At 43.0% G+C, this 24,840-nt stretch overlaps 1 protein-coding gene across 3 annotated transcripts in view; it reads right to left on the bottom strand.

Annotated features, from left to right (window-relative positions):
• The window catches only part of LOC121856373 (glycogen-binding subunit 76A-like), a 130,592-nt gene that overhangs the window by 51,640 nt on the left and 54,112 nt on the right, over nucleotides 1-24,840 (bottom strand). The window contains exons 2-3 of one of the 3 annotated variants that reach the window (XM_042351909.1): nucleotides 4,190-4,271; nucleotides 3,408-3,532 (exon numbers count right to left, since the gene is read on the bottom strand). In XM_042351909.1, coding sequence (XP_042207843.1) covers nucleotides 3,408-3,479 — 72 coding nt within the window. In that variant the 5' untranslated portion in view covers nucleotides 3,480-3,532; nucleotides 4,190-4,271. Of the gene's footprint in view, nucleotides 1-3,407; nucleotides 3,654-4,189; nucleotides 4,272-24,840 lie in introns of those variants that run through there. The other 2 variants (XM_042351918.1, XM_042351928.1) reach the window with 2 other exon arrangements.

The raw sequence follows: 24,840 nt of genomic DNA on the forward strand, positions 1-24,840 counted from the left end.
GGACACCAGTCACTGTGGCTCACGGAGCACCAGTCACGGTGGCTCCAGGGACACCAGTCACTGTGGCTCACGGAGCACCAGTCACGGTGGCTCCCGGACCACCAGTCACTGTGGCTCCCGGGACACCAGTCTCGGTGGTTCCTGGGACACCAGTCTCGGTGGCTCTCGGGGCACCAGTCACTGTGGCTCAAGGGACACCAGTCACTGTGGCTCACGGAGTACCAGTCACTGTAACTCCCGGAGCACCAGTCACGGTGGCTCCCGGAGCACCAGTCACTGTGGCTCCAGGGACACCAGTCAGGCCTGGGGAGACCAGTCACTGTAGCTCCCGGAGCACCAGTCAATGTGGCTCAAGGGACACCAGTCACTGTGGCTCCCGGGACACCAGTCTCGGTGGTTCCTGGGACACCAGTCTCGGTGGCTTCGGGCACCAGCCACTGTGGCTCCCGGTCACTGTAACTGGGCTATGGCATCCTCCTGGGACAGTGTGAGATATATAAACACCTAAACTAGACATCAAGAGACATTATATAGAACTGTATAAATATTATTGTAAGAGATTATCATTGTTACTCATGTCTTGTAGAGCATTATTTAAACAAACACTACTTACCAAGATTATTAAGAGAATTAGGTTAGGTTAGGTTTGGTTAGGTTATGGTTTGGTAGAGTTGGTTAGGTTAGTTTAAGGGTTGGTAGAGTTGGTTAGGTTTGGTTAGGTTAGGCTAAGGGTTAGTAGAGTTGGTTAGGTTTGGTTAGGGTTAAGGGTTGGTAGAGTTGGTTAGGTTTGGTTAGGTTAGGCTAAGGGTTGGTAGAGTTGGTTGGGTTAGGTTAGGTTAAGGTTTGGTAGAGTTGGTTAGGTTAGGTTAGCTAAGGGTTGGTAGAGTTGGTTAGGTTAGTTAGCTAGGGGTTGAGGTTGGTTAGGTTAGGTTGGGTGAGAGTGTTTAGGTTATGGTTTGGTAGAGTTGGTTAGGTTAGTTTAAGGGTTGGTAGAGTTGGTTAGGTTAGGTTAGGTTAGGCTAAGGGTTAGTAGAGTTGGTTAGGTTTGGTTAGGTTAAGGGTTGGTAGAGTTGGTTAGGTTTGGTTAGGTTAGGCTAAGGGTTAGTAGAGTTGGTTAGGTTTGGTTAGGTTAAGGGTTGGTAGAGTTGGTTAGGTTTGGTTAGGTTAGGCTAAGGGTTGGTAGAGTTGGTTAGGTTAGGTTAGGTTAAGGTTTGGTAGAGTTGGTTAGGTTAGGTTAGGCTAAGGGTTGGTAGAGTTGGTTAGGTTAGGTTAGGCTAAGGGTTGGTAGAGTTGGTTAGAGTTAGGTTAAGGGTTGGTAGAGTTGGTTAGGTTAGGTTAGGTTGGGTTAGGTTAGGCTAAGGGTTGGTAGGGTTGGTTAGGTTAGGTTAGGCTAAGGGTTGGTAGGGTTGGTTAGGTTAGGTTAGGTTAAGGGTTGGTAGAGTTGGTTAGATTAGGTTGGTAGGTTAGGCTAAGGGTTGGTAGAGTTGGTTAGGTTAGGTTAAGGTGTGGTACAGTTGGTTAGGTTAGGTTAGGCTAAGGGTTGGTAGAGTTGGTTAGGTTAGGTTAAGGGTTGGTAGAGTTGGTTAGGTTAGGTTATGTTAGGTTAGGTTAGGTTAGGTTAGGCTAAGGGTTGGTAGAGTTGGTTAGGTTAGATTAAGGTTTGGTACAGTTGGTTAGGTTAGGCTAAGGGTTGGGAGAGTTGGTTAGGTTAGGGTAGGTTAGGTTAAGGGTTGGTACCGTTGGTTAGGTTAGGTTAGCTTAGGTTAGGTTAAGGCTTGCAAGAGTTAGTTAGGTTAGGGTACGTTTGGCTAAGGTGTGGTTGAGTTTCTCAGGTTAGGTTAGGTTACCATACACTTCGTTACGTTAGGTTAGGTTAGATTAGGTTAGGTTACCATACAGTTCGTTACGTTAGGTTAGGTTAGATTAGGTCAGGTTACATTACGTTATATTGGGTTAAGTAGATTAAGTTAGGATAGGTTATGTGACATTACATTATATTAGTTGAAGCTTATTATATACACACACATATACTTGCCCTTACTGCCCTATTATTTTTAAATATATACACAATATAATTTCCCATATTATACACACTTATATATATATCACACACTTATATATGTGTCACACACTTATATATGTGTCACACACTTATATATGTATCACACACTTATATATGTGTCACACACTTATATATGTGTCACACACTTATATATGTGTCACACACACAAATATATATATATATATATATATATATATATATATATATATATATATATATATATATATATATATATATATATATATATATATATATATATATATATATCACACTTTTATATGTATCATAAGATGGCCTCCCCGGTTAGTTTGGCTCCCGGGGTGCCAGTCGTGTGGCTTCCGGGGTACTAGTCACTGTGGCTCCCGGGGTACCAGTCACCGTGGCTCCAGGGTACCAGTCACTGTGGCTCCCGGGAACAGTCACCGTGGCTCGGGGTACCAGTCCTGTGGCTCCCAGGGTACCAGTCATTGTGGCTTCCGGGGTACTAGTCACTGGCCAGTCACCGTGGCTCCCGGGGTACCAGTCACTGTGGCTCCCAGGGTACCAGTCATTGTGGCTTCAGGGTACTAGTCACTGGCTCCCAGGGGTACCAGTCATTGTGGCTTCCGGGTACTAGTCACTGTGGCTCCACCAGGTACTCCCAGGGTACCAGTCACTGTGGCTCCAGGGTACCAGTCATTGAACTCAACCGAGGGTACCAGTCATTGTGGCTTCCCTGGGGTACCAGTAGGGGTACTAGTCACTGTGGCTCCCAGGGTACCAGTCACCGTGGCTCCCGGGGTACCAGTCACCGTGGCTGGCACCAGTCACTGTGGCTCCCAGGGTACCAATCCGTGGCTTCAGGGGTGCCTAGTCACTGTGGCTCCCGGGGTACCAGTCATTGTGGCTTCCGGGGCACCAGTCCACTGTGGCTCCCGGGGTACCAGTCACTGTGGCTCCCGGGGTACCAGTCACTGTGGCTTCCAGGGTATCAGTTACTGGTAGTTTGGGTACCGGGTTACCAGTCACTGTTACTCAGCGTTTTTCTTCAATAATTTATAACTAGAGTTTGACGTCGGTGAGAGAAAGATAATATAAATGAACACCAATAAAACACAGACTCAGAAAGTTGACCCAAGGGTTACAACATTGTATCACCAACGTCAAATCTTCTTTACTAACTGAATGACATTTTTATAACATAATATGAACTGAACTAATCCTCTAAACCTAATCGGGGATATAGCCAAAAGCATTAGTATCAGTGCATTAGGGAAGTGAGTGATATAAGCAGTGGGGAGGGGAGGGGGGGTGTTGCCATTAGACCACAGAAGTCTTCAGAAAACACTGGACCCACACAACTTACCTCCTGCTCACCGCCATCGTCCACCTGCAGCAATTTGGCCGCACTTCCCTGACCACAATACAACACTGCCATCCCTCCACTCTCTGCCGCCTCTCCTCCACACCATATTTTCACCTCACAATAATCTAATGTGTGGAGATGGATGGATGAGAAACAGTGTGGTAGTGGTGGTGGTGATGGAGGCGTTGGTGTTATGGGGCAACTTGTGCCAATGTATTCATCCGTGTCCGCTAACTGTACATGCGTCTGTTGATACTCAAAAAATACATCAGGGCCATACATCAGGGCCGTACATCAGTGCCGTACACCAGGGCCGTACATCAAAGGGGGATTCGGGGGTGGGGGTGGAGGGTTCAGTGGAATGGGACGAATCCCCCCCTGAGCACTGAAGAACATAGTACAGTATGGCGTCTCATACAAATACCAAAATGTAAGAGTTCACACTTAAATATCTCAAAGATCACAGCATTTGTGCTTTAAGTGTAGATTAGGCCTTTACCATCATCGTCATTGTTACTGTTCACAAGAATGTTTTAAGTTTTTACTCAAATCACATTACACAACGTTCATCCCTGAGATTATGTGAGTGTGCCTTACATAATGATTACATAATTTAGAGCCCAGCAAAATAAAAGATAAAGTTTTACACAGTCCATGAAGAAGTATAACTATTATACGTTGTCATGCAATTATGGAATGGCATTTGATATGATCAGGTTCAAACATCATGACTGGCGAGGAAGTACCTGACGTTTACTCAGCCGTCTGGCACCCACACTCACCCCAGTAAAAGTTGTCGTACTACTGCCTAAGCCTCTCAGTTGCTGTAGCAGCCTCTTGTCTCGTAGCCAACATGTCGTTTAACTGAAAGAAAAATTTATGAGTTAATAGATGCTAAGTTATGTTTGCTATTGTGTAAATAACATTCTTAAACTGAAGCCACTTAGGTTTTCGAAATTATTCACATATAATTGTTGTAATTGTCAACTGTGGCAGGAGACACCAATTAAGGAAACTGGATAAACCGGTAGGGGGAACTGACCTATATAACACCCACACAAGTATTCTATAGCAGTTGTGTACCTTACGTTTTATTGTCGCCTCCCCTCCCCTACAATATGATATATGAGCTATTCAGTAGAGCTTTGTACAGTAATGAGGACATCGTAGCGTCAAAAAGGAAAGGTATACAGTACCGCACACAGGTTAAAATTAAACTACTTAGACGTTGCGAGACACACACACACGAACTATTCCGCAACGTTTATAAATAATGTCACTCACGAGACCGAGAGAATGAGGCCTCTACAGGAGTATTAATAGCATGATAGACCAGAGAACAATAGTCACTTGTCTTAGACTTTGGAGTGGATCATCAAGGTCAGATTCTGGGGCGTAAACACACTCACTCAATCGATGCTGGAGTGTGTGGTCAGGACGATAAGTTATGGAAGAAACACAGACCGTGGCCTCCTGTATGGATTGATTTGATGCTCTGGGTGGTTGTGGGTGGATGGGATGGTGCCCTTGATGTAGTGTGGATTGGGTGAGTGAGATAATGGGTTAACGAAAGTGAGAGACGGTGAGGGAAATGCTTTGTTGACTCCCCTTAGTTGACTCAATGAGTTGGTTACCACCGATAGGTTGACCGTGGGTGAACGGTTGACCTTGGGTGATCCATAGGTTAAAATTAACTGCAGTTGTGGCCCAGATTATAAGGTTGAGTAAGAGAGCTGGTTTTACCTATAATTTGAGTAGGTGAAGGTGAGACAGGTGAGGCTACCTGGTATGGCAGGTGGCCTGCAGGTGATAACACAAATACCTCACTCTTTCGTCTCCCACACCTCAGTTTCTCACCTCTCTGGTCCCGTTAACACTGATTGTGTGTGTGTGTGTGTGTGTGTGTGTGTGTGTGTGTGTGTGTGTGTGTGTGGGCCAGCCAACAAAAAATTTAATAAATACAAATAGATAAATCCCGACGTCTCATAGCCCACGTGACTCCCAGTCTCCTGTCACGAGCATTATTGGCAACCTCACACCTAACACCTGTTCCACACCAGTCTCACACCCACACCTTACGCACATCCACATCTACACCTGTACCTACACCACACTTACACCACACTTACACCACACTTACACCTACACATCACCCACACCTACACCACACTTACAGCACACTTACACCACACTTACACCCACACATCACCCACACCTACACCACACTTACACCACACTTACACCTACACTACACCACACCTACACCACACTTACAGCACACTTACACCACACCTACACAACATACACACCTGCACCACACCCGTTAGTACTGCCTCCTATAGTGAGAGGATTAATCTTCTTCAAGAATGAGGATATTATGTAATTCTGAGCTTCATCCGCATCTGTCTGTCTGCTGTTTACCTGTCTGTCTGTCTGTCTGTCTGCCTGTCTGTCTGTATGTCATGTGGGCGAATATCACAGAATATATTAATTTTCCAGCACTCTCCTCTGGTCCTAAGAGTTGATAGTCCGGTCCCGGGGCACCCCTAGTCCACCCAGCTGTAAACGGTCACCTAACTTTATAACTAGGGAAGTGAAGGCAGTCGAGTGCAGTGCCGACCACGCTGCCTGCTTGTGTATACGGTGCGGTGTTAGGCCTACGGGACCCACCTTCACTCGTTTTACTGACTTGTGTCGTGGTGGTGTTTGTTGTTATGTGTTGCTCCAAGCTCTGAGGTCTTCTTCATTCTATAACCTCCAGGCAGAGTGAAACGCGAGAAACCTGTTGATTTTATGATGATCGGTCAAAGGTCAAGGAATAGTCACGTTGTTGGCATGAAGGTCACAGTGTTAGAGTATGGGATTATATCAGCACCTCCCAGACACTTCACTTTCTAATATCTCTCACTTGAGGATCATCACTGAAGTTGATCACGTTTGGTCGTGATTGGTCAAAGCAGAGGTCACGAGGTCGCAGGTCATTTGGGAGACTTTTTTATTATTAAATTCCGACCTTCAGCTGAAAACTTTTGCCTGGATAATTTTTTTTTTAAGAATCAGGTGATGTAGGAATGATCAATCAGAATCCCTGAGCCAAAGACTGAAGGGTATTTCAAGCAGAGTGGCAGTGTTGTTTGACTTCCTCCTTCAAGACGTTCATCTAATTCTTGTCATGATGGCGCATCAGGTGAAGACCATGTCAAGCGTTATAGGAGAAGTTCTTTCATTCAGTATCTCCTCGTCTCTGGTACTTGATATATGAAGAAGTTGGTTAAGTGTTGAGTTTAGGTTTAATAAGTTAACAAGGCAGCAGCCGTAGTGGAACGTGATTTGTCGGTCATGTCTGAGGTCATAAGGAGATATATATTCCTGACCCCCCTCCCGACACACACACACACACACACACACGATGTACACAAACTCTAAACAAAATTCACCTCAAAATAAAGAAAATAAACTGTGTCTAGGAAAAGAATATTTGGCCCAAGGAATAAATTCCATGAATTTGATTGCTTCACAGTTATTTGGCAAGAGAGACACACCCAGAGGTTTCATCTTTGCATTGTTGAAAAGGTGCTACTGAAAACCTGAAACTCGGTCGATTAAGAAAATTGTAGGTAAACTCAACACAAAAATAACTATTTATATTTTTATTTCTTTACTTTTACTTTGTGGTGGCCTGATGGAAGCTAAGCCCTGGCGGTGTAACCTTGTAGCAACCCAAGACCTCTCACACCAGTGCATGAGTTGATTACTTACAAAATATTGATACAATAATCCCCACATGGTGACAACATTAACCCAAATATTAATGTTAATGTTTTCAGCTCACATAAAGAGACCTTTAGAAAGAGAGCATCAAGAGAGTGGTGTTGTAACTTGAGGACTCTGATGCCACCCTCATGAACGAGTCAATCACAACCCATGAGTCTCGGTAAAAATAACCATGATTTGACGTCGAGTGTTTCTATAATGTTTTTTATCTCTCGTTACACGTCACAACGTCCCTCACATTGTCACGGTGAGTAAAAAGAAGAAAAGGCAAGAAAATTAAGGTTGAGTGACGACCCTGTGAGGACCCAACAATGCCCCAACTGTCCCTCTAACGTCACTCACACAGATTGGTAGTCAACAAGTAACACATAGAAGTATTTGTTTATTCATTCATCTGTCAACTTATTTATCCATATGCTTCTCCACCCAGGTTGTACTTGCACTCAACTCCGGGAAACCAAAATACAAGCGTCAACTCAAGCACCACAAGTGCATCTCCCTGGTAGTGGCGTCCATCAGCTCGACCAACACCTGCTAGACGTGTTCTATCGCACTAATCGCATTATCCACCCAGGCCGTAGAAGCCGTAATAATTCCCTAGTATAGAAATTAAGCCCTAGAAAATTGCAAATAAAAACTTTAGATACTGAACAGTTAAATACCTCAAAACAAGCAATGCCAACAACCACCAGTAATGTGTTTGTATTGATGAGTCAGCGTAAGGGAAAAAAATATACAGCAGGACTAAGGTGAGGTGGGAGGTAGTCAGCTAGGTTCTGACGACTCCGGACTCCCTCCATCGCCGTAACGTCAGAGGATGGTGCGCCGCGTTGAGTCCGGGAGACCTTCAGTGATGCGACCATCACACGCTGTCTGCTGCTTGTTATTGATTTTTGTGAACCGATTCTGTTTTGTTGTTTCTGTAATGACGTTTCGTTATATATGATTCATAACATATTGTGTAACGTGTAGGGGGGGGGAGGTTGAATTCGTTTTCATTCTTGTCTTTTATAAATGTAATTAAACATCAGGAGTTATTAACTAAAAAATCATTCAGGATTAGGTCATTTTTCCAGTGTGTTCGTTGGCCGCGATACAGCTGTATGTATTCTATGTATTTTCCGTTCTACTGCACCCGTTCCGTGTAGACGAGAGGAATGACTCGAAACTAACTACTACAGTAATATTATTATTTTATGTTAAATAATAAATGAGGAAAGTTTTTATCAAATTTACAGATGAAACTACGCAATCTCACAGTTAATAAAATTGAGTATATTTCTTTTTTCCGTCCGTTCACAGTCTGGGGGAAGCTGTGTACATCGTGTCGTGCAGTCTGTTTAATATAGTGTACACTGTTATACGACCACTTGATATGTGGTTCACCGCTACATTGATCTTGTGTGGAGGTGAGGGGTGTAATAGTGTGGCACTGCAGGTATGCTGGCACCACCACTATCACTTATCACCACCACCATTAATGACATCATCATCACTACCACAGCCACAACCATTAATGCCACTACCACCATTACCATTAATGCCACCACCATCACCACCATCATTATCATCACCACCATCACTACCACCACCACCACCATCATCATCCTCACCACTACCACCACCACCACCATCACCACCATCCTCACCACTACCACCATCAGGAGTGAGAACATCCCACATGACCCAAGCCTCACGCCTACGCCACCAGATGTCTCTATAACTCCTCGCCACACCTCACACTGAGCCATCAAGAACATTCCTCCGCATATCCTGATGTATGCAAATTACTATCCTTCCCTCCTACAAGGTGGAGTGTAAGCTCTGTGTTTAGACCTTTGTACGTCCTAGCGTGGGCCAATAAGTATCCCTCCTTCCTAAATGTTATGTTATTTTTTTTATTTAAAGAAACAAAGTAAATAAAAAAGGCCTCCATTAACCTTTTTCATCGGCGAGATTAAAACCACAATAACATTCCATTAGACACAGACGCCATCTAGTAATAAATAATAATAATAATTAACTGTTTATTGAAAGAGCATAGCAGCCAGAAGGCTGAAAATATAGTTATATAATTGGGGAATGGGTTTCGATTTACAAATAACATACAAGTAACATAAGTGATACAAATAAGAAATATAATAACTAGATGGGGAAAAGCTCAAACTACAGGGCATTTCAACAGTGACAGTGCAAGAAGTAGTATTTACTGGGAGTGAATACACTGGTTTATTACAAGTTATTGATAATTTTTACAATGGTTGGGTTGTGTGGTGTTGGTCGCGGTTTCGTCTTGTTGATCAACCCAGATGTGTATTAGCAGCGGGTTGTGGCAAGTGTTGAATATGTATGAAGAGAAGACGCTAGTTAACACGCTGCCCAGGAGCCTGCGTCAGTAACAGTCATTTTCCCGGAATCGGTGGGCAGAGAGAGAGAACTTTTCGCTCTTTTCCGTGAAGCTGCTTTGTCTGTGTGTCTGTACGTATGTATGTATGTATATCTATCTTGTATGTATGTATGTATGTATGGAATGTCTTGTCTCTCTGTCTGTCTGTCTGTCTATTTGGGGGCCACATATCTCAATAACGAACACTACGACCTCGATGTAACTTGTCAGAAGAAAGTCGGTCACACCTCCCAGTACTTGTCATGGTCACACATCTAGCTGAGAGCGTGGCTGACAGGGTCCAAACTCGTACACAAAGTGGTTTAAATTGTGAGAGTAGATCATGGGTCAAGGTCAAAGGTCGTGTTTGTATTATACGCTGCAATACGTGGACAACCTGACACAGTTTACAGTTTGTATGTGTTCAGAAGTGTTTAATTTTCCTGTTTTCCTATCTATCTATCTATCCATCTATCTATGTATCTATCTTGCCTCCTCTCCTCAGCTAAAGTCTAACGAATAAATAGAAGCTCGGTTGCTTACAGTCGTTTCAGCAGTTGTCGTGTTTGTATTTTTATCTGTACGCCTATGGTTCTTGTTAGTCACTTAGCATTCAATCTCTGGTAGTTTGAGATACTGCCAGTCCGACCACCACCCCTAAATCACCAACATCTCCCACACAGTCACTGAACCCTGTTGGATGTCGTGCAAAGATCTTGAGTTCTATAATTCGCAGTATCATAAACTATTGCAATGCCTCGATAGCTAATCCAAGATCCGTGTTGGAAACGGCAAACACCCTGGCTAAGTGGAGAAGGCTGTGTTGCACTGTAGTTGAACGTTCTTAGCTCATTCCTCTCCGCTGGTACGAAAATCCGGAGGGCTGGTAAAATTAAGTTCTCTTCAAGGAAAATCCCGTGGGTTATGTCGTATGTTTGAAATTAAAGAGAGCAGCGTCGAGATACTCTGTGGGGGAGGAAGTGCAGTACCCCCTGACCCTCTACTAACATTCTCCAGGACACTATTAATAATACGTCACGTGGTAGTGGTGCTTTATTTACCCAATATTCCCATCTTAACTGTTTAATCGTTTAAGTCTCTGCAAAAAAAAATCTACGAATTTAAAGTTGTTTTTTCCCGTCTGAAGGATAGTGAAAATAAATGATGTCCACGCATCACCTATCGGAAGAAAACGGAACAAAATTACATCACGTTCCCGTTTTCTGTTAGTAAAAACTGCACCTCCATCCATCCTCTCTCTCTATTTCCTTTCTGTTTCTCTCCCTCCCTCCAATCAGGGCCGGTGCAAGATGATTTGGCGCCCTAGGCAAGCCTTTAGATGTGCGCCCCCTTGAAAGTTTTGATAAGCTAATGTAGGTACAGTAACCCATGACTACATTGTTTTCATCTTGTGGCTTTATTACTTCACCCATGCAAATAACCAATTATTGTTATTACATTAAGTCAATAAATCCTTGACGTAAACTTCAGAGGTCAGGTAACCTTGCCTCATCCCGAAAGACAGGGAAGGGGCGGCTCAGCCGCCCTGGCAGTAAGTGGCAGTAAGGGAGGGGAGGGGATGGTGGGGTTGGGAGAAGGGTTCCTCAGATGTCAGCCTTCAGGTCACTGCTCGACAGTTCTCCAGGCCGCCAAAGATAAGGACCCGGGTTAGTCCCTCCGGGGGGTTAACGAATAATATTAAAAAAGAAAACACAGTCGGCTACCGTCTACCTACCCTCGCCTCCCTCCGACCCCCCCCCCTTCTAACATCCTGCTCCGACCCTCCACGGCTCCACCACAGTGTCCACCACAGTTTTCCCTTCATTTTTAATTTTATCCAAGTTTGCCCTGAATTTGTGGCGCCCCCAGATGTTGGCGCCCTAGGCGATCGCCTAGTTCGCCTAGTGGGTAGCGCCGGCCCTGCCTCCAATAGTTCTTAACTCCTTTCCTCCCAGTTCTAATCACCTCCCATCCGCCTCCTCCACGCCCATCCTCCTCGTTTCTCTGAGAAATGCAGAAACCTGACAGTTGTAGCATTAGTAAGTATGACATTTATGACAAGAGGTACCGGTATGACCAGAATTAGGCTAGGATACAGACACATCTGGCAAGTTAGTGGCGCTGTACCCATACCGGAACACTCAGCATGTAAACTTTGTGTTAAACCTTTAAAGCATACACTTGAACACTATATTATTGAATGTGACACTGTCAAAAACTTCAAGCCACCTGGCTTATTGTATGATGAACTATGTGATTACTACATTGAATCAGGAGTGCTTGAGGACATTCTTGCAGTCTAACCTAAATTTGCTAGCCCACACTGATTAGTCCTCAAATAGAATATGACTTATACTGTATATGAATCACTGTTTTGTATGGCAGTGAACAGTGATAGCACCCTCATGAATATGACCTATACTATTATCCCCTTTGTGTATGACCACCTGTCCTGCGTGGCAGTGAGAGGTGATACCACCCTCAGTGTCAAGACTTGACTGAATTACTCAGAATAGGCAAAGTGTACTCCAAGCTTTGTCAATAATGTTAAACTAAGAAGAAAAAAAAAGAAAAGACTCCTCCCATCCACAAAAGAGTCCTTACGTCAACACAACGATGCAGAGCCAAAAAGGAGAGCTCATCCCTCCTTCCCTCCCTCTTTCACCTCCCTCACTCCAGTATAAACAAAGGTTCAACACACCCCTGGCTCTAAGCAGCTTGTCCCACACTAAACACTATGGCATTATGTCGTCCTTGACCAACACTCACTATGGGGATTTTGACCCTACGTACCGGAAGTGTGACTATCCCTTTTATCCGTCTGTCTGGAACTCCTTAGAACTCTGGAAGGATGTTGATGGTATGATGCATTATGGCGCTACAGTAACCAAGGTCATTAGTAGTCTGCCTCCCCTCAGCGTCGTCCGGGTTAGTAAACACAATTTATCAACAAATACAACTTAAAAGAAATAGATTTTTCATGTAAGGTTTCTGTTGTTATACTATAGTGATATACAGTATAATGGGACAGTATAGTATTATGTAATGTGTGAATGTAATGTTGAAAAGTTACGTTATATAATCTATTAAAAAAATTAAATTAGACAAAATAAAACCGTACTTTCTAATGGAATATAGGATATAATACAACATGCACGATAAATACAATCAGGGGTATTGTAGGATAAAACAAAAACATATAGTGTAATACAACAAGTTAATACACGTAATTGTTATATACTAGTAATATAACGTAATTACAATGTGGTGTAATTATAGCGAGATGTTGATCAGTTGTAAGCAGTTAAGTGATTATTGAAATTACTGAGTTTTAATTAAAAGTCTCCTGTCACGTTTTTATCACGCTAATAAATGTTAAAAGTATGATTGTATTTTCCCCGATTTAATATGTGTGTATGTTGAGGTAGAAAGACAACTTTCTGCATTCGAATACAGATATATCAACATATACAGTGACTGGCAGGGAAGAATACATGTGGAGGGCAGGGGAAGGGGCGAATAACAAAATGAATGGGTAGGGAAAAATATAAATGGCAGGGTCAGACATGCGGCAGGGGAAGAACAGGTAAAGGATGAAATAAGGTCACAGGGACAGACATATCAACTGCAAGGGGGGACTCACTATATGTAGCCAGGCAGACTCTCTGGGTGGAGGAACAGATATGAGTAGCAGGGGAAAAATGGATAAATGGAGGGGAAAGAAAACATAGCTCCCAAAAGTAATTAAGATAGTAATGTTGGGACAAGGTACAAGGATAAAGATAATGAAAAACCATTGAGATAACGAGAGAGATAAACGAGGGAAGATAACGAAGAATATTAAAGTAAAAGAGGGAAGAAATGCAGACAGTGGCAGGGAGAAAGTGAATAGGAGGTTCAGGGGAAGAATAATTGAAGTCAATGACAGGGAAAGAGAAGTATCACTTGGCAGGGAATAACGAAAGAATGGGGTCCCATTTTAGGAATTTCTGCGAATGGAGAGGGAAAAATGAGTTGAATGGGGACGGAGGTAAGGTTTGAGGTGGTGTAGGTTGTGTTGAAGTGGGTTTATTGCCGGGGAGGATTGAGATAGGTGCGACGTGGAGACTAACCATCTATCGTGGCCAATAAGATAAAATGTTTACTTCGCTCTCTCTCTCTCTGACCTGCAAAGGTGAAATATATTGTTGCTGTCAATCTGTTGCTATGGGGACGAGAGGTGTTAGGTACGTTGGGAGGTGACCTTGGGCTGGGTCGTGAGGGGTGACCTAGGATAGGACTCAATGGGGTGAGGGGTGACATAGAGGAAGGCCAAGGGGAGGAGAGGAGAGAGGAATGTGGCTGAGGAATAAATGGGAAGGGGAGAAAGTAAGATAGGAGAGGAAGGATATAATTATTTTCTTGGCTCGCCTTAAGACTGGAGAGAGAGACAGAGGCAGAGATATAAGGTACTGCAAAAATGGTCATTGCGTGTTTGTGTGTGTATGTATGGATGTAACCGAGGGCTTGTACGTTTAGGTTTGTAATTATTTGCTCTTTGTATGTATATGTGTGTGTGTGTGTGTGTGTGTGTGTGTGTGTGTGTGTGTGCAATGACCTTCAAAAGACTAGTCTACGATAGTCCGAATAATAGTCGTGGTGGATGTAGATGGAACAGAGAGGAAGAAAGAAATGTAGTCCAGTTTGAGGAGAGAGAAGGAAACTGTGAGGGTAAAGGAGGAGTTGGGATGGAATAGTTACTTCAAGATTCATAATACTCTTTAACTTAAATCGTTCACACCCATTCAACACCACACACGGGGAGCGATAACGAGGTTGAACTGAGCTAATCAAAGGTGTCGGCGTGGGCGAGGTGAAGAGGTAAAGGAATTGTGGCGGGGGGAAGGGGGCAATGGGCGCTATGAAGACCTTACCTAAAATCTTCCCGTGTGTCCAAAGGCAACAGGATCTAATGTAACAACAGTGGTGGTTGTGTGTGTGTGTCGGGGGGAGGGGTCGGAACACAAACATTCATTCGTCAGATGGATGTTTCTGGCAACTGGTGATGTGTGGATGTTTTTTTGTGTTTGACTTGAGATAAAACGGTAAAAATACCTCAAAAATTGTTGGGGGATATGATTAAGGAATAGTCTTTTTTGGAGGTGGTGTTGTAGTTGTGAAGGTGGTTGTTATTGTACAGGTGGTAGTGGTGATGATGGTTGTTCTGGTGCTGGTGGTGGTGTTGGTCATGATGAGGAATGTGTTGGTGGTGGTGGTTATAGTGATTGGTGTTTTGGTGATGGTGACAGTGACAGTGATGGTGGTAGCGGTGATAGATCCGGAGCAACATGTCCTCAATTGACACACGAAGTAAACAAACTCTCGAAGCTTTTGTGAGACGCCCGGATCTGTCTCCAGCGAAGGTCTGTCACCCCAGCCATTATATTTCGGTCCACTCCTCTCTCTCTCTCCTCCTTTTTTATCCTTTTCTCTTTTCACGTTTTTGTTCCTTTTCTCTTTTCGCTTTTTTTGTCGACGTGCATTTGTTTGTAGAAAAATTAGGAATGGTCGTGGAGTGCTTACGTCAGACAATGCAGAAGATCGTCAGAGACCATAGAGGATCGTCCCAGAGATTGTAGAAGACCGCTAGAGAACACAAAATAACCACAGAGACTGCCATAGACCACAGAAGACCTTCAGAAAACGCAGAGGACCGCCAAAATTATAGCTTTGATGCTATGAAAATATCCAGCAGTGTTATTAATTAAAGCTTATTCAGAAGGGAAGGGAGAGGCGTGAGGGGGAACACAGACATGAGGGAGGAGAGAGGAATCAAGGGACGGAGTTGACTACAACCTCTATTGAGCGACTCATTGGTGCCAAACGCTAGCCCAGGGTGTCACTCTTGTTATGGTCTAGTCTCAGGATACTCTCCCAGGTGACAGGTAGTTCGTGTGTGTGTGTGTGTGTGTGTGTGTGTGTGTGTGTGTGTGTGTGTGTGTGTGTGTGTGTGTGTGTGTGTGTGTGTGTGTGTGTGTGTGTGTGTGTGTGTGTGTGTGTGTGTGTGTGTGTGTGTGTGTGTGTGTGTGTGTGTGTGTGTGTGTGTGTGTGTGTGTGTGTGTGTGTGTGTGTGTGTGTGTGTGTGTGTGTGTGTGTGTGTGTGTGTGTGTGTGTGTGAGAGTTTGTGTCTTTAAGATACTGTGACAGAAGTTATATCATCACCTTCAGCTTGATGTATGAGTCAGCACCTGTAGTTTAATCATATCACCTACAGCTTGATGTATGAGTCAGCACCTGTAGTTTAATCATATCACCTCCAGCTTGATGTATGAGTCAGCACCTGTACTTTAATCACATCACCTTCAGCTTGATGTATGAGTCAGCACCTGTAGTTTAATCATATCACCTCCAGCTTGATGTATGAGTCAGCACCTGTAGTTTAATCATATCACCTTCAGCTTGATGTATGAGTCAGCACCTGTAGTTTAATCACATCACCTTCAGCTTGATGTGTGAGTCAGCACCTGTAGTTTAACCATATCGCCTTCAGCTTGTCATAAAAAACCAACTGATTCGCAAATTTCCAGACCACAGGGGAAGATATACCTATCCTATCTCAAACCTGTATATGTCCTGTGACTGACACTCTGGGCTGACGATCTCAACTTGTGTGTAATATGTGACACCAGAACCAAGTGACACACTCCCTCGAAGGTGTACTGTGGAGAGCTAGTCAAGAGAAGCTCGGGGGTGAGTCACGTTCTCAGGGCACAGCGTCGTGTCTAATAAGGAGTAAGTCCTCAAGTATTGTCTGCTGTGCTCGACACCTCTCACGGGAACTAAAACTACCCTCAAACCTTAACCTTATTTATTTAAGTTGTCGTCAAGGGGGACGGCTCGAGGAGCAGGCCTGGGGACGTAGCTCTCTCGCATATCTCCCTGTGTATCCATTCATTATAAAGGAAAATAGGGCCTCTTTTTTATAGTTACTAAATAAAAACAGATAATTAGTAGTGCCAGTTCACTGTTGTCAATGTTATCCTGGGCGTAGGTAAAGAAATTTGAGAGAAAATAGAATGAAGTGTTTCCTGGCGACATACCACACAGCTGTTAGGATCACAGGCTCGGTTACAACACAGATACAAGATGTGGAAAATTGGTCGAGTTCCTCGTGGCTTCAAGAAGAAAGAGTAAGGCTTAGAGGGTGAACTTTAAGTTCAATGGGAAAGGGGAAGGAAGGCGAGGGAAGGGGAGGAAAGGAGAAGAAGTTGAAGGAAGGGAAAGAAAGAAGAAGGAAATGGGGAGGGTGGTGAAGGAAAGGAAAGGCACAGAAATAGAAGAAATTGCATTACATATGTATATATCATAATGTCCATATGTAGATATAGCAAAAAACAGAAAATCTATTATAAACAAAATTAGCATAACGCATTTTTTTAATATAAACTGTTTTAATTTTACTTTATTTCATCATTTATTCGAGTTTAAATTTGTGGTGCACTTTTTAAACTTAAGATACATCCATAATACCACATATATCGTAATACACTATAGAAGGGGGAAAACAAGAGCACTGTATACTCGTATTTCGAACGTACCCGAGCGGACCGACACTGGGAAGAGGACTGTAGGTTACCGTCTAAATATACAATACTCGTTTTCTGTCCTCTGTGTGTGTGTGTGTGTGTGTACTATATTTCAGGGCAAACAATATACAGAAACCATAAATATGCTATGTTTATTCCTTCTCTATAATGAATGGTCCTGCTTGTGTTGTTGGGACCAAAAAAGTGATGCTTTATATCCAGTCACGTGAGTCTGATTCAAACAACAGAGAAATTATAAGTTTATGCATTGCACATTCTTGGCTCACGGCGGGAAACGTACATGCGTGTTCCTTATGTTCTCCTGGACACTATACTAACGAAATTAATCAAACAACTTATCATTATTTTGGGGTTTAAGAAAAGATGAAAATAATTAAATATATATAACAATTAATTAATATAATTTTTTCTCCGTTTTATTATCTGTTTTTAAGAGTATAATTAGTGTTTATTTTAGTTTCTCCTGCGTATGTTGTCTTTTAGAAAGGAGACAAACATATTCTAGGGGTCGACTCTACGTTCTACACATTATAATAAATATAAATTGCAAACAGTTATGAAAAAATTTCCAAGACAACTTTTAGTAGTATGGTATCTACTTGTGAGTCACGATATAATAAAAATGATTTATAGCTGTTCAACGCTGCTTCTCGTTTTAAATTATGATAATATTTTAACTCGGGGAAATTGATACTCAATTATTAGTTCGAGTCTTTATTGCTGTCAAAACCATAGTGTATAAATAGTTGTTAATAATAATCAATACAATAACCATTACAACTTCACAAAAATTAATACAATAACATCTGTAATAACTTCTGCACTCCCTCTTTTCCTCCTTTTTTCCGACCTGATAAATGTATAGCCAATTCTCCCCCCGATAGAGTCGATCACTTTGGCACCTTATTCTCCTCTAACTCCACCTTAGACGATTCCAACTCTATCCCTCCTACTCCTGCTCCTTCTACTGAACCTATGCACTTTCCTATAATTTCCACTCACACGGTTGACGGTGTGTTATCCAGGTTGGATGTGAGTACGGCGCATGGACCGGACGGAATACCCCCTCGTGTTCTGAGGGAGTGTGCTGAAGCTCTGGCCCCTGTGCTTGCTCGCCTCTTTCGCCTCTGCCTCATAACTCACACTTTTCCTTCTTCTTGGAAGCATGCCTTGGTTCAGCCCATCCCGAAGAAGGGTGACCATTCTAACCCCTCTAAATATCGCTCCATTGCCCTAACTTCATCCCTCTCTAAGATTTTCGAAACTATTTTGAACTCCCATTTTCTCCGTCACCTTGAACGCATTCTCTTATGTCGGATCACCAGTATAGCTTTCGCCAGGCGAGATCTACTGGTGATCTGTTCTCCTATTGCACCACATCTTTGATCATCCTCTCTTAGGGATTATGGGGAAACTTTCGCCGTGGTTCTTGACATCTCCAAAGCATTTGACAGGGTATGGCACAATTCTTTGCTTTCTAAACTTCCCTCTTATGATTTCTCTCCCCCACTTTGTTTTCTAATTTCTAGCTTCCTTGAGAACCGATCCATGGCAGTTGTTGTCGAGGGATCGATCTCTCGCTCTTTCTCTACCAATAGTGGTGTTCCACAGGGCTCTGTTCTTTCACCTATTCTCTTCCTTCTTTTTATCAATGATTTACTTCACACTACAACTAATTATATCCATTCTTTCGCTGATGATTCTACTCTTCACTCTTCTTCACATTTTCCCCTTCCCCCTAATTCTCAAACTAGATCTGTTTCTAGAGCTGATATCATTATATCTATCAATGCGGATCTGTGCAGCATCTCTGAGTGGGAAGGCAGAAGCTTGCTTAAATTCAATAGTAATAAAACTCAGTATTTACCAACTACACTTTCCAAATTAGATGATCACCCACCAAAAACATTTTCGCCCCCCAGGCCTCGATGTGGATCAGTGACCTGTACCCGGGTGAGCTAATCACCGTAAAAAAAAAATCACATTTCAGGAAGCTATCATTTAGCCAAATTCTAAAATAGATATGCTAGGTCTCACCATTTCCTCTAATTTGTCATGGAAGCCACGCATCCTCAATATTGCTAAAGCTGCCTCCTGAAAGCTGGGAATGCTGTACAGATGCAGTAGCTGCTTTACTCCTGAGCAGTTACTTCAAGTATATAAGGGATTCATTCGTCCTAACTTGGAGTACTGCTCTCATATCTGGGGTGGCTCTTCTTCTGTTAGGGTGGAATCAAAGGCATTTCGTCTCATTAACTCTCCTCCTTCAGTTGATAATTTTTATTCCCTTTCTCTTCGCCGCGATGTTGCTTCACTCTCTCTCTTTTACAGGTACTTTAATGGACAATGTTTGGTGGATTTGACATCCTGTGTACCGCCGGCAAGGCCGTGGGTTCGTAACACTTGTCTTGCCCGCGGTGCCCACCGCTTTCTGTGGATGTCGGTCACACTAGAATTACCCGTTATAGTACATCCTTCTTTCCTCACACAGCCAAACTGAGAAATCCTCTGCTTGCTTCCGTGTTTCCATACTCATACAATTTGTCTCACTTCAAAAAGCTGGTTTTCCGGCATCTTTGTGTTGTAGATATATATAAAAATTTTCTTTTCTATTTTTAATTTCTTTTTACTCTTTTTTTTTCGCCCCCCCTACGCCCTCTTGTGGGTCGATGACCTGTGCCCGGGTGGGTTATTCCCCGTAAAAAATAAATAAATAAATAAATAAATAAATAAATAAATAAATAAATAAAAATAAAGCAGCTACCACAACACATCAACATTCACTGTAAATGCAAACATTACAACAACCAACAACAACAACTAGTAAAGTGAACCATTATAACAATTACAACAACCAAGATTTAAATTCTATAAAGAACCACCGGTACCAAGGTGTACCATGAAGTTATTACTGCTGCCAGGAACAACTGAGACAGGTGTCATATATACTGACAGCTACTTTAACTATTTGTCGTCTCAGATACATATCTGGTATCATCAGACATTAGTATTAACAACCGGTGTTACAGATAACTAATGGTACGCATAAATAATCAATAAGACCAATTATTATAACCCCTGGGATTAGCAATCATATGTACTGCACCACGAAGCATAGTTACCACCAGATAGTGATACCAAGCATATTTCTTAAAACTGCTAAGCGATGTATCTATCAGTGGTAGCCTCTGGTGGTATCGTCAGACGCTTCCAACCTCTGGTATCAGCTACCAGATGCATAGACGAGTATAGTATTGCCAACGTCTAACCCAGCTGACGAACAGTGTTACCAAGGGAGACTGAAATATGGTATGGAGTGTAGTGCCCTATATTGATTTAATCCAATTAACACGCTATTCCACTTCATATGAGTGTTGTGTATTATGTATAACACAGCTGCGAAGTTTCTGGCAAACGTGGGCGGCTCTGTTTAAGGTCGTGCGCACATGCAGTGCGGCGGGTGGGTGGTGAGGGGTTGCTGACGTCACAGCCCGCATCACTGACGACGTCACGTACCACAGTAGAGAGCGAGTCAGTCAGCTGACGCACATAAACATGGCAGATCTACGCCCACATGTACATTTAGCAGATGAGTCGATGTTTCTGCAGCCGTTATCTGGGATATCAGCTTTGTGTTTGATGTGCCTCGAGTAGTGCTCGGGGTCAATAACCTTGCTAACTAGGGAACTTCAATAATGGCAAGGGTTTTTTTTCATTTCGTTTTAAAGAAATATGATTTTTTTAAGAGAAACGAATGGGGTGAGTTGTCGGGGATTGTCTCAGAGGTGTTCAGCGTTATCTCTTTATAAAACCCTCACGTCTTGTGAGGTAAAGGTAGTGTTCTGGTCCTCATCTCATGCTTCAAATACTTTAATTACTTCAGTGTTAATTATAAGTATGGTATTAAAGATCTGCTTCCTGTGCACGCTTAATGACCTTAACATATTCCATCACAAATTACGTTTTCAGATGCTATACTAATAGTTAAAATCTTTGTCAGTTTTATTCGCTAAATTGTAAGTCAGGTATGGTGTCTCTTGTTAAGCAACGTCCGTGTTGGTAGTTCTAACCTCAGCTGACCTTTGAATCTGCATCAAGTTCTCACTGACCACTTTACCCACAGCACCGTACACTACCACCCCCCCCCCACCCGGGCCACCCCTCTACCTCCCCAGTTGTATGCGTATTTACTTAATACGTGGATTTTTGACGAAGGTGTTGTGACTATGGCCAGATCTGCACCTCAATTTTGTTAATCGGTAATAGAACAAGTTTGCTAGACTGCACATGACTCTATTACCTGCGTTCAGAGACTCAGATATCATGCATGACATCTTGATTTATCCAGACTCCCTTCACACCTCTCTGGTTATTCTCGTTTTCTGTGTCTTGTGTTGGAGGTCACTTGTTCAAACAATGAATAATTTTTATTTTATACCTTCTCTTGCCTGGAATATCTAGCTTTCAGGTTGCGCCTTGTGTTTATATGTGTTTATTGGAAAATAGTTCCGTTTTATGTTTACTTAAGCGTTTAGCTGTTTTAAGAGGCAGTGACCTATGAACTCAGTATAAAATTATGTTTGACAAATAAAGAAAATGAGACTTGAAGTATAGCATAAACTCAACTATTCAGCGGCGGTCTACTTAAAAAGGATAAAATTACTTAAGTAAATATTGTCGCGTTACCTTATAAAAACTGACAAAATTTATTTAACTATATTAAACTAAGTAACAATATTCATCATCCTGCACTGTCTATGAAACCCTTAACCTATGTTTGTCTATCTATCTATCTATCTATCTATCTATCTATCTATCTATCTATCTATCTATCTATCTATCTATCTATCCATCTATCTATCTAAAGGATACTAAGATTCATATTGTTTATCGCTTAAAAAATGAGAGGTTGACAAGAGGAAATTATGTAGAGATATTTTTAATTATTTCACTTGGACTTTCTTATCGCTTCCTGCAACTCTCTTACTCCTCATCTATTTCCCCTTTCTTTATCTAATGACTTTGTGCCCTTTGAGACCCACCCACGAAAAATTTAGAAGAGGAACATAAATAACAGACGCGTAAATATATACTAAAATAGTATACACTTATAATCCTCTTCCTGAAATAAGACACGTAGGCTCCACCTCTTATTTGGAACACGCAAACTCGGATCTCACCTACTATTTGGAACATTTGGGCTCCACCTCCTGTCATTGAGAACACTTGGGCTCTACCTCGTGTCATTAGGAATACGTAGGCTTCTCCTCTCATTGGTTCACACTCCTTCTCTCCCAGCCAATCAGATTCAGTGCTCACCCTGGCTTTGTTGTCCCTCTCGTCTCAATTATGGGTGAAGCACGACCTCTAGCGGGCAAACCCTTGCCTATGTTTGTATCGCATTGCGTCGATTGGTACCCTAGAGCCTACATTGGTACAAATTGGTTTTACATTGTTAACATGGGGTCAGCATTTAGCACCACATGGCTTGTAATGGTACCATACTGACTGCATTAGTACCACGGGGCCTGCATTGATACCATGGGGGTTACATTGGTACCACGGTCTCTTTTAATAGCGCAGCACCTGCAATTGTACCATTGTCTACATTGGTTCTGCACTGTCTGCATTTGTACCAGTGTCCGTAAAGGTATGACAATTTCTGCATTGTACTAATGTCTTTATTGATACCACAGTGTCTGTATTTGGATTGGTATCATGGTGCCTACATAGGCATTAATACAAACCAAGATGATCAAATACTATGAGTGAATAATGGAGCACTGGTAACAATGGTAACCAAAATGCACTGAAGAACATTTATTCTGGTTAGAGAGAATACAACACCTGAGAGAGAGAGAGAGAGAGAGAGAGAGAGAGAGAGAGAGAGAGAGACCTTAAGTCTCCTGGTAACTACGCTTCAGTGTTCTGCTCAAGATTTGGTGGTCGTTTAAAGGTCCATCCAGGGCAATGCTCCTCTGGAGGTCCTAAACTCCCTCCCCCTTATTCTCCCAATCTCCCTAGAGTACCTCCTTACCTCCCCAACCTCCCTGGAGTATCCCCTTACTTCCCCAACCCCCACCTGCATTGCCACTGCCTCACATCCATCACCCTACACTGCCTCTCCTCTTCACCCCCTCACCCTCACGGTCTCACCTGTAGAAACTCGCTCCTTCATGATATAACTGTGACTTGTTTCATTCATATAGAGTACAGTAGACCTATTCCCTCACTCCATGTACAGTATATCTCCTCCCTTCTCATGAATACTAAATAGTCATATAATACCCCTCCCCTCCCCTCCCTCCCCCTCCCTCCCCTCCCCTCCCACCTTCCCCCTCCCCACCCCTCCCCCTCCCCCCTCCTCCCCTCCCCACCCCTCCTCCCCTCCCTCTTCCCCACCCCTCCCCCTCCCACCCCTCCTCCCCTCCCCCCTTCTCCCTCCCCCTCCCCTCCACTTCCCACCTTTGCATATACTGTATCTCCTACCACTTACCAGACTTCATATATTATACAGGATGAGAATAAGGAAAGGGAAAAAATATTATTGAGAGAAAACGTAAGAAATGGTGGGGAAAGTGGAGGGGAACCTGAGATAAACAAGAAAGTGAGACGCGTGGAGGTGACCTAGAGAGGACGGAGGGTAAAGTGAGATGAAGGAGTGAGAGATACGACCCTCCCTTGCTCCCTCCCCCCCTGCTCAAACACTGTCTCCTGCATCCCCCCATTCTCCTAAACCTCCATCCCCTCCCAGGCTCTCAGTCTTCCCCCAAACCTGCAAAACTCCTTCCCAGCCTCCCCTTGGAACCTCCGCCCCCTCCCAGCCTCCCCTTCTTCCCCTCACTACACGAGCCTCCCCCACACAACGCATGAAATATTTACCCAGAGGTGCCATCCATAAGTCTCGCCTTCTCCTCCCTAAAGCTTCGTAAAACTATTTCTTCTCCATAACAAGAGGATGACGAAACTTATCTAGACAGTTTCTGGACAATTTCAACGACATTTTTTTTGTATTTTGCCATTCAACTTTACACCATAACTTAAGTGATGCTTTTTCACATTTTCAGTAATACAGGAATCTTTTTATAACGAATGTTTGAGAATATGGACTAGGGTCAGAGGTGGACGCTGCCAGGGAAGGGGGGTTGGGTAGCGTCGCCAGGATTTTTGTGGACAGAGAGAGAGAGAGAGAGAGAGAGATATACTGTATAGAGTGATCTGAAGATATACACAGTCAGTTTATTAACATCCAGCACTTAACGAACCACAATTTTCAAGGACCTCCACAATACAAGTATATCTTTTAGAAACTACGATCTAAAGTTCTTGTGTCCTACATGCCACGAGACACTCTAGCTAAGCCCTCTTGTTTACTCTGTTGGGGAAGAGAGCCTGTAGTGTTGCTCCAGCATTTGTAAGATTTTATTTTATTTCTTCTACTTTTTATGTGCATTCAAATTAAATTTCTGTGCACATAAAAATCTATTACCGTTAGTTTTATAGACGAGAGAGAGATTTTTAACATTAACAGAGTGTCAACAATACAACTCTTATGGGGAACGTCATGATTTCAGGCGTGAGGATTCCGTATATTAAAGTTCACCATACTATTTACGAGTTACCCCAGGGAGTCTGTCTCTTAGGTCTGCCGTCATATACCACACACCGATTGTGATAGGACAGGTAT

Source organism: Homarus americanus, unplaced genomic scaffold, assembly GCF_018991925.1.
Source record: "Homarus americanus isolate GMGI-L3 unplaced genomic scaffold, GMGI_Hamer_2.0 scaffold1024, whole genome shotgun sequence".
Taxonomy (NCBI): domain Eukaryota; kingdom Metazoa; phylum Arthropoda; class Malacostraca; order Decapoda; family Nephropidae; genus Homarus; species Homarus americanus.